The following is a 10,100-nucleotide window of genomic DNA, read 5'->3' as shown; positions in this document are numbered from 1 at the left end:
TAATTTTTCACCCCCCCAATGGAGAAGATCGTCCCATCACTCCTGTACAACATGCAGGGGAACAAGGCATATGTGCATGTGAGTCTCTGTTCCTCCAAGCTTTGAGAGAATTGTTATTCATTTTGTAATGAATGTACACAAGTTTACTGTTGTAACATCCATTTCTCTGTTTTTTTCCTCAGGAGGGTAGGCCATTACTTTAGGGCCAAAACCAGTATTTTTGAAATAGCATTCTGAAGAAGAAAGCAGAAAAATTAGGTTGATTTAGTATTGATAAATAACCCTTTGGTGCCAGGTGACCACTATGCATGTCATTGTGATTACATAGAACTTGCCTGGCAGAAGGATAATATTTTCTTAATGCAAATTGGAAACGCTAAGGTGACTGTTCTATGTACTAAGCCTAAAGCAGCGGGTAGCATAATATTCTTATTGTGTCAAGGCTAAGCTAGCTGAAATCTGCTCAGTTGAGAGGGTCACCTCACTACACTTTGCCTGCATTTTAGGAGTTAATGGTATTAAGGGAAAAAAAAAAGAAATGCCTACAACACCTTCACAGAAAATGCAGGAGCAGGCAGAGGAGGGACTTTCATACCTACCAAGCCAACCTCTTCAACAAAAATAAATTCTCTTGCAGGGAATGACCCAGATCAGCGACACCCCAGACAACCACCAGAATGAGGGCGAGAAGGAGCCACACGAATTGGCGGAAATGTGCCTGAGGGAGCTGGTTTCTCGGGCTACTTATGGCAAGATACACAACGTCATCAAGCCTTTGCTCATGTGAGCAGCAGTGTTTTATTTTTTATTATAATTGTTATTTTTTTGTGTGTGTCTGTGTGTGTGTGTGGGGGGGGGAGAATTGTATGTGCGCATGTATCACAATTACTGTTTTCTCTGTGCACACTTTTGTATTTTTCAGCTTGAAAGAGGGACACCAAGTTTTCATTATTATCATTATTTGTATGTTACATAATGTAAAGACAACTTCAAGTGAAATCCAGAGAAACTTCAGTAGTAATTGCATCCAAAAGTTTGATACCTTTTGCCCTGTAATTGAGGTGGATCACGTCGTCTGCGCTGTCTCTTGAGTGCAGGTTTCCCTTCGTGATTTATTTCTCTTTTGTAATTTATTGATTCTTTAATGATTTTTTTTCTCATATGATTTGTTTATTTATTTGTATATTATAATTTATGAGGGATTCATTTCTTTATTTATTTATCTTGTATAATTCCAATATTTTTCTTTTGTAGTTTTGTTCATTTCTCTTCCGCCACTTTTTTTTTCTCTTAAATTTTTATACATATTTCTCTTTTGTCATTTAGTTGTTTCTCATTTCTTTTTTCGTCCCTCAGCCATCTGGACTACGAGGGACTGTGGGTCAACAACAGCTTTGCTGTGCAGGTCTTTAAGATTGTCATGTACTCCATACAGGTTTGTATATTTCACATAATTACAGCCAGAAAAATAATTGAATAAATATAGTAATAAAGCATTTGTACTAAAAAAAAAAAAAAAGTTGATAACAAAAATACAAAAAAAAAAAAAAAGAAAAAAAAAAATTGTTTGTAAAGAGAAGTCTATGACGTCTCCTTTAACTCTTTGGCGCACGGGAATATCCCCTTCATGCTTGGTGGAAGCACTGAGTTCACCTTAACATGTCTAAAGGGCAACCAGCACTGATGGGTGAAGCACGCAGATATCTGTTATAAAGCGCTGTGCTCAAGTGCTTAGTTTGAGTATTTGCCAAGAACATGTAGGTCTTTTGCTGACACTGAAAAGAGTTAAAGTATGTATATGGTATTTGGACACTTTTTTGTGTATACAGAAGCTTAAGTTTTGGTGGCTTTGCAACTCTGGAGCCTTTATTTATATAATTATTATGTATACCTCTTTCCTGTACAAGATATATCATGACACCAACCTAGGGTTTTAGAGACTTGTATTTCTTCCTGTCATCTTGTTCTAAACTAAAACGGAGAAACCTGCAATGTTTAGACAGTTGAGAAGGAAACAGCTACAGTATTGATGCAATTTAAACACCAACTCCCCAGCACTTTGGATTACACTTGATCAGATATATTATCACATTCATTATCAAAATCCTAACATTACACCTACCTTTCCAAAAACACATCTTTTTGAGAGACTAGCATAGTCATTGTTCCATCTATCCCCCCATAGGCTCAGTACAGCATCACAGTGATAGAGCTCCTCATGGCCCACCTCAATGAGAGAGCAGCGAACCAGCGCAGATAAGGACAGGCATCGCAGACGTGCTTTCCAAGGTGATTCCAATTGCTGCGGGAGAATGCATAGGTAAGAGGCAGAGGGAAGCAAGTTGGGGGTCCCATAGGTGTGACTTATTTATTTTGTATTATTATTTTTTTGAAGAAATGAAACACAAGTGAATTAAAAATAGAACTGAAAGACGATAGCTTTATTTTGTAAATTTTTTCACAGTACACGTACAAAGCATGTGGTTTACCAACACTTCTATGCCCAGCTTACTAAAACCTCTAATCCTCGCTCCTTCCTCTTTCCCGCACCTCTCCTCTCCTTCCCCACTGGACAGGCCCTTCGGTCCATTGAGATCATCAACTCCCTACTGGAGCCATCCGTTCCTCGGTGGTGGGTGGAGTGAGTGGAAAGGAGAGCTCAGCTGAGAAGATGTACCAGGAGACGTTAATCCATGCCCTAGGAGAATACGCCAACCACCTGCCTGACTATCAGAAGATCGACTCCATGGTCTTCATCCTGAATAAGGTAGGAGAGTGGGTCTAGGCAGGTGGAGGTTGTGGAATGCACTCAAGCGATGGCAGAAGATGCCAGACTCATTTGGTTGTGGGAATGGGTGAATGGGGGACAGAGAGGTATGAGTAGAAGTGGATGGATCAAGGGGTATGGGTATGTAGTCTTTTGGTATTTTGGTATATGTGGGTAGTGAATAGATGATAGAATGGTATGGGTCTATGGATAGAGTGGTACGGGTATATGGTTAGAGATGTAATGGTATGTGCATAAAGAGGTATGGTTATGCATGTAGAGACATATGGAATGTAGTAAGAGTGGATTTACCAATGTAAATCGGCTAATTGTTTCTTTATTGATTTTTTGCTTCAGGTGCCGGGCAGTGACCGAGTGGACGATGGAGGTTCTCAGCGACCCGAGGCAGAGGTCAAACTTCAGCATCTGCTCCTCAAGTCACTTCTCAAGGTCAGGCTTGCCTTCTGAAAGTTGATCTTCTTTTTCTTTTTCTTTCTCATCGTTTTCTTCTTCTTCTTCTTCCTCTTATTCATCATCTTCATCTTCATTTTCTTTTTTCTACTTCTTCCTTGCCTTCCTCTTTTCCAATTTCTCCAAATTCTAATTCTGTATAGATTCTCTATTTTGTTGACCTTCTGACACATGCTTGATAACTGGCAGAGGGACTGTTGCCTTCCTACCCTGCACACTCTGCTGATCTGACTGTAGCTTCACGTCTCTCTAGGTGGGAACCAAGTAACGACGGTGCAGTACTCAACCACCTTTGCACAGTCCTTCCTGGTTCGTCTCATGCGCCTCTCCGTCTCGAGTGACGCTGAGGTCCGTCTCACGGTGCAGCAAATTCTCCACACACTCATTGACCGCCACCAGAACATCGAGAAGCTTGCCAAACCAACGTAAGATATTTGCACATGGTGGCTGGTGAGGTGTCTGTTGCTGGGCTGATTTTAAAGATTTTTTTTTTTTGCTGTAAGGATTTGCTATTTGCTTTTTAGTTTGTCAAATTTATTTATGTGAGGATTTTTTGTTTATGTCAGATAAACATTTTTGAAGGGTGATATCTGATTTTAGTTGATTGCAACCTAATCTCATTCATCCTTACTAGCTGATATATGCCCTTGCTGATTTCAAGGAGACATGCTTAGTAATGTAAAGGAATATTAATGCTTGACCCTCCTCGCAGCCTTAGGTGAGTCGACTGGCCTGACAAGGGGCAAGCGGTGCCAAGACTTCAATTCTGGAAAAGTGGGCAACAGACATCTCTCCATCCAAGAAAATTTTGGGAGTTCGGCAAAAAACCCCTGGTAAAAATTGAGGCCTTTTATCCCACCCTCAGCGCCAGGGCCGAAATTCGCCCATGATGTCATGGTGGACATCCTGGGGGCCCTTTCCACTGCAGGTGCGTTTTGTTCAGGGGTATGATTTGTGTGGTTGAGAACGCTTTGCGTGCTCATGTGAATTTTGGTGTGTGGTGTGTGTGTGTGGGGTTGTTGGTGTGGGGTTGTTGTGTTGGTGGGGGGTGTGTGTGTGTGTGTGTGTTTACGCAATCATTGCATTTACTTGTCTTTTTTAAAAGGTACTTTCTTGTACCCTTTTTAAACGCTTTCACTTTTCTTTTTATGTTGAAAATAACAAAAGGGAAAAGTTTGAGGACTTGCACTAGAAAAAAATCTTGAAACTATTAACTAATTTAATATGTAAAGAACCAAGATAAAAAGTGAGTAAAGCAAAAAGTAGAAACAAAAAACCCCCCCCCCCCATCCACAGAATCCTCTCCCCTCAACCCCCGGGTTTTTCCCCCCCCCCTATTTCCGAGTACGGCAAGCAATGCCCCTTCCTTGAGTGCGTTGAGAAACCCCCCCTCTCCCCCTCCACGCGCAGGGCTTGCCAAAAGGGCCAGTGAGTGGAGGCAGGGCATCCAGCGCAGGCGCTGGGGCAAGCGGAGTGGTCATCTCCCCCTGGTCCCCCGCCAAGGCCCACGTGGGGGGGCCGTCATCAAAAGGTGGTGGCGAGGTCTGGGGCTCGCCTGCCTCCTTTTCTTTTGCTCTCATTCTTCGGTTTCCCCCTTCCCTCTTTGTCTTTGATTGCAGTATTTTGTCCTTTTCCTTCTTTTTCTTTTTTCCTTTCCTCTTTTTATAACTAACCCCTCCCCCCCACACATCACATACACATATCTATTTCAACTATCATCTATCATCTACTATCTATCATCTTCTATCTATATATACATATAATATACATATCCCAATACATACATATACATATACTATCAAACATACACATACACAAATATATATATATATTATATATATATATATAATATTATATTTATATATATAATTTTAAAATTATATATATATAATATATTTTTAAATATATATTTTAATATATTATATATTATAAATATATTACTACATCACATACCAACAAAATACACAACACTACAATACATATATCATACATAAATACATACTAAATAATACAAAAAAATCATAGAAATTATACCCATACTATATACCAACCCCTACCAACCAAAAAAAGTGCAGCTGTTTTTTTTTAAAAAGTGAACCTGCGTTATGGCTAGCTGACCCCCATCCCCTCCCCCGTTCCAGGTCCGACGGGCCCACACCGCTGCTGAGATCATGGCCGCTACATGGGGACGCCCTCCCGCGACTCCCGACACCTCTCTTTGACCACTCCAAGGCCCTTTGATCTTCGGGCCAACCGAATGGGTTGGGGAAAGCCAGGGCCCTTTTCCCCTTTTATTATCAGTTTTTGCCTTCTAGCCATTTATGCCGGTTATTTTCCTTTTCCTTCTTCTAGGTAGCCTATAATTGGGATAACAAAACTTAAGGACCTTTTTTTTTTTGTGACTTCAAAATATTTTTGTATATTAATTTTTTTTGTAATACTCCCTGGGGGCCAGTGTCTTCCCATCTGGCTTGTGGATAGTACTTCCACATTCTTTTCCCAATAAAATAATGCGGGGTTTTCCTTCCAAAATGCCTACTGAAATTATCCCTTTCAAGCTTATAACTAGGGGTTTTTTTGTCTTTCTGATCCTCAGTAAAATTTTCAAGATGGTGATTTTGCTATAGCCCTACCCAAAGCTTTTTTTCATGAAGTGATGCTCGAAGACCAGGATCCAGGGGTAAAGGGCTTCAGTTGAACTCCCAACCCCCAGGGGATATTTTGAATTAGTTTTTAGTCGTGTGCTGAAAGCATATAGGGAGTTTGTGCTTACTCATGCTATCCACAGGGCAAGAAAGCCACATTGCAGATTGCAATTTGTAAACCCTTTCTGCTGGTTATTAAACTAAATATACAAAAATTGTCTTTCTTTTAAGATCTTTTTTGTTGTTGACCAGGTTTTTAAAATTCAGAAAACTAACAAAAATGTGTGAAAACTAATGTTTATATATATATATATATATATATATATATATTATTTAAATATTATAATATTTATGTAATATGTTATAATTTTAATATGTATTATATGTATATTTGTATTTATTGTTATTATGTATAAATATGTTATATTGTATATATATGTATTATAGGATAATATGTAAATTTTATGTTATAATATTAATATTATATATAATATATAATACATATACATATACATATACATATACATATCATATTTAAATATATAAATAATTTTTATTATATTACATAACATAATACATATTAATATTATATATAATATTAATGTAAAAATATATAGATAATACTAGTAGATAGATGATAGATAATAAAAATAGATAGTGATAGATAAAGATAGAAGAGTGATAGATAGATGAAGATAGAATATAGATGATAGAAAAGAAGTTAAAAGAAATTTTCTATTTATAATTATATTATATATAAAATTATAAAATATTGATAAAAAAAAATTAGATATATAAAAAAAATATTGAATAAATATATAAAAAAATAAATATATAAATATAAATATATAAATATAAATATAAAAATTATTATATAAATTTTAACATAAATATATAAATACTATATTATATAAATATAATATATATATTATATTAATAAATAATTTTAAATATATAATATATAATATTATATTTAAAAATTTTTATTTTTATCTATTTAAATTTATATAATATATAATATTATATTATATTATTATTAAAATATATAATAATATATATATATATATAATATATAATTATATTTTAAATATATATATTTCTTATATAATATATTATAAAATTTAATATATAATTTATTATTTTATTATATTATATACTTTTTTTATTTATTTTATTTTATATAAATATATTATTTATTATTATCCCTTAATATAATTATTTATAATTTATTTAAATAATATCTATACCTATATCTTAAATTATTATTATATCTTTAATTTTTTTTTTTATATCCCCATATCTACATCCCCAACATCCAACCCTATATCTAATTATTTTTTTATTTATTATATTATTATTATTTTATTATTATTATATATTATCTTTAATTTATATAATTATATCTAAATATATATATATATAATTTTTATTAATATATATTATTTTTTATATTTATATATATTATATTTATATTAAATTTATTTTATTGTTTTTTTATTTTTTTTGTATTTATTATAATATATTTTTTTAAATTTTTTACTACAAATTCTTATATGTTTTTTTTTATTTTTCATATTATATTCTTTTTTTATATTTATTTTCCCTTTTATTATTTTGTTTTAAATTTTCTTTTCTTTTTTTATTTTTCCCATTTTTTGTTTTCTTATTTATTTTCCTAATTTTTTAATTTTTATATCCTTTTCCCCTTTTTTTTTTTTATGATCTTTTTTTAATTAAAAATTTTTTTAAATTTTTAAAAATTTTTTTTAAAATTTTTTTTTTCTTTTTTTTTTTTTTTTTTAAATTTTTAAAAAAAATTGTTTTTTTTTTTTTTTTTTTTTCTCCCCCCTTTTTTTTTTTTAAATTTTTTTTTTTTTTTTTTTTACCTTTTTTTTATTTTGTTTTTTTTTTTTTTTTTTTAATTTTAAAAAACCCCCCCCTTTTTTGTTGTTTTCTTTTTCCCCCCTTTCCCCTTTTTTTTCCCCTTCCCTATTTCCCTTCCCCCCCTTTTTCTTTTTTTTTTTTTTTTTTTGTTATTTTTTGTTTTGTTTTTGTTTGTTTTTATTTTTTTTTTTTTTTTTTTTTAATTATTTATTTTTTTTTTATTTTCCATTATTTTTTTGTGTTTCATTTTTTTTTTTTTTTTTCTTTCTTTTTTTTTTTTTTTTGGGTTTCTTGGGGGTTTTTGCCGCGGGGGAAATCCCTTCCCCCTTTGGGGTTTTCCCCCTGGAAAAAAGGTGGCCCCCCTGGGTCGGGTGGTCTTTTGCGGGGCTCGTCCTCAAATCATGAATCTTCTTCGAAAAAAGCTAAGCTGAAGGGGGCTTGGAATCCCCCCTCTGCCAAAAAAAAATTGACTTCAAAATTTCAAATAGACGCGTATGTAAAAAATGTGGAAGTTTTAATAAAAAAAAATGTTGGCAGCGCCATAGAATGGTCAGGGCCCAAAATTAAAACTCACCTCCGGGGGAAAAGGAGAAAACTCATACGAAAACCACACCCAGATTTAGCTAACTTGAAGACCAAGCGACAAATTTTAACCCTTTAACCCCAAAAAACAGTATTCACTTCTCAGCGACAGATCCAACATTGACCAAACAAAAAACAGTTCAATGACAAAAATAAGGAAATCGCACTAAAAGTAGGCGGTAAGATCGTAAAGCAAATCTCCAGCAAGTTCCGTAAAAAACTAAAGGTTTATGAAAAAACGTAGGGTCTAAAAAATATCTCAACAGGGACAAGATAAAATTACCAAAACTACAAAGATAAAAAAAAAAGAAAAGGGAATGTACGAAATTCAATACTCAAATAAAAATAAAACAGTGTTTTCAGGTACTACAGAAAAAATTTAAAAAGGGACTCATATAGGAGAAATCTTGTATGCAAAAAAAAAACCAATGGGAAGAACTAAAATAAGAATGAATCAAAAAATAGTGGAGTTTTTACAGGGTTTAAAAATCAATAAACAGCCAGGGATAGAAATGAATGCGTAACAAGACACCTAACATCAAAACAAAAGAAATAAAAAGAGCGTTAAAAGGCTGAAGGGGGGAAAAACCCCGGGGGGAAGAGGGAATTAGTATAGACCTTATAATAGAGCGGAAAAATTGCAACAGTAACTACCAATCTTTTAAAAAAAATTGCCTTATAAAAGGGGAAAACCCCCGAAAACCTGGAAAAAATCAAAAATTTTTGATAAAAAAAAGGGGACAAAAAGGATCTAAAAACTCGACCATAAGCCTCCTTTCGCTATTACAAATTTTCACAAAAATCATCACAATCGCATCTCTGCCCCGTCGGGTTTTAAACCCACCTAGAAACAACAGGCTTTTGCAGTGGATTCTCAAACAAACCCAATCCAACCTCACCCAAAAAAAGGAAAAAAAAAAAAATAAGAAACCACTGTGTATGGCATTCTCATTACAAAAGGGGTTCGATCTGTAGAGCACCAGCGTACTAAAGCTATCCGAAACAGGGAGTAAGAGGTATATTGTAAAATACTGGAAGATAAAACAAGATGGGACACAACCTCAAGCTCCCCCAAAAACCCACAAATACCCAAATTAAAAAAAAGGGTTAACAGGGGGGATACCATCTCACCAAAACTGTTTTTCAGCTTTTTCTTTAGGGAAAAAAATTTAAAAAACTAGAGTGGAAGGAAAAGGGGATCAAGATAGGGGACGAATATCTAAACTCTCAATTTTCAGAAAAGATATTGTTCTCTTAGTGAATTGCAAATGAAAAGCAAACAACTAATAAATGATCTAAATAGAGAAAGTTTAAAAACGACTTCGGGTACAAGAAAAAGACTAAGATCTGTTCAACATAGAGTTCAGTTCGAACAATACAATAAAGGCGAAGTTAGAGTTAGGGCAATTATATACCTAGGACAACCGTAAGACAAACACATCTAGGAAAAGGAAATTAAGCGACAACGTCTGGGTGGACGCCTTTGGCAGACCAGTAGCATCTAAGGGTTTTTGCCCTTATGGTTTTAAAAAAAAAAAAGTCTTTAACCCAAGTGCCCCCCCAGTTATGACCTATGGATCAGAAACAGGACTACAACCAAATTCTGGAGGGGAAAATAATAAATGCCCAGAGGGGTGGAAGACGATGCTGGGAATTAGCCTAAGAGATAGGAGAGGGCGTGTGGGTCGGGAAAGACAAAATGAAAAAATACTTGCAGCATCAAAAAAAAAAGTGGGAATGGGAGGGCATTA

The 10,100-nt window shown here is 34.2% G+C and overlaps 2 protein-coding genes and 1 long non-coding RNA gene across 3 annotated transcripts in view; all 3 read left to right on the top strand.

Moving 5' to 3' along the window:
• The window catches only part of LOC119598349 (protein EFR3 homolog B-like), a 69,843-nt gene that overhangs the window by 47,697 nt on the left and 12,046 nt on the right, over window positions 1–10,100 (top strand). The gene's annotated exons all lie outside the window — the stretch shown is intronic.
• LOC119598732 (protein EFR3 homolog A-like) lies at window positions 25–2,314 on the top strand. Its single transcript, XM_037948517.1, has 4 exons — window positions 25–78; window positions 638–783; window positions 1,357–1,435; window positions 2,186–2,314. Exons 1-4 carry the CDS (start codon window positions 52–54, stop codon window positions 2,258–2,260), a joined length of 327 nt encoding a protein of 108 aa, XP_037804445.1. The 5' UTR covers window positions 25–51; the 3' UTR covers window positions 2,261–2,314.
• On the top strand, window positions 2,623–3,506 carry LOC119598733. The gene is made up of 3 exons (XR_005230996.1): window positions 2,623–2,767; window positions 3,125–3,217; window positions 3,492–3,506. It is a non-coding gene; the product is annotated as an uncharacterized LOC119598733 (long non-coding RNA).

This window comes from Penaeus monodon, chromosome 41 (genome assembly GCF_015228065.2).
Source record: "Penaeus monodon isolate SGIC_2016 chromosome 41, NSTDA_Pmon_1, whole genome shotgun sequence".
Lineage (NCBI taxonomy): Eukaryota > Metazoa > Arthropoda > Malacostraca > Decapoda > Penaeidae > Penaeus > Penaeus monodon.
The sequence above is the reverse complement of the archived record's forward strand: the minus strand, read 5'-3'. Positions and strand labels throughout refer to the sequence as shown.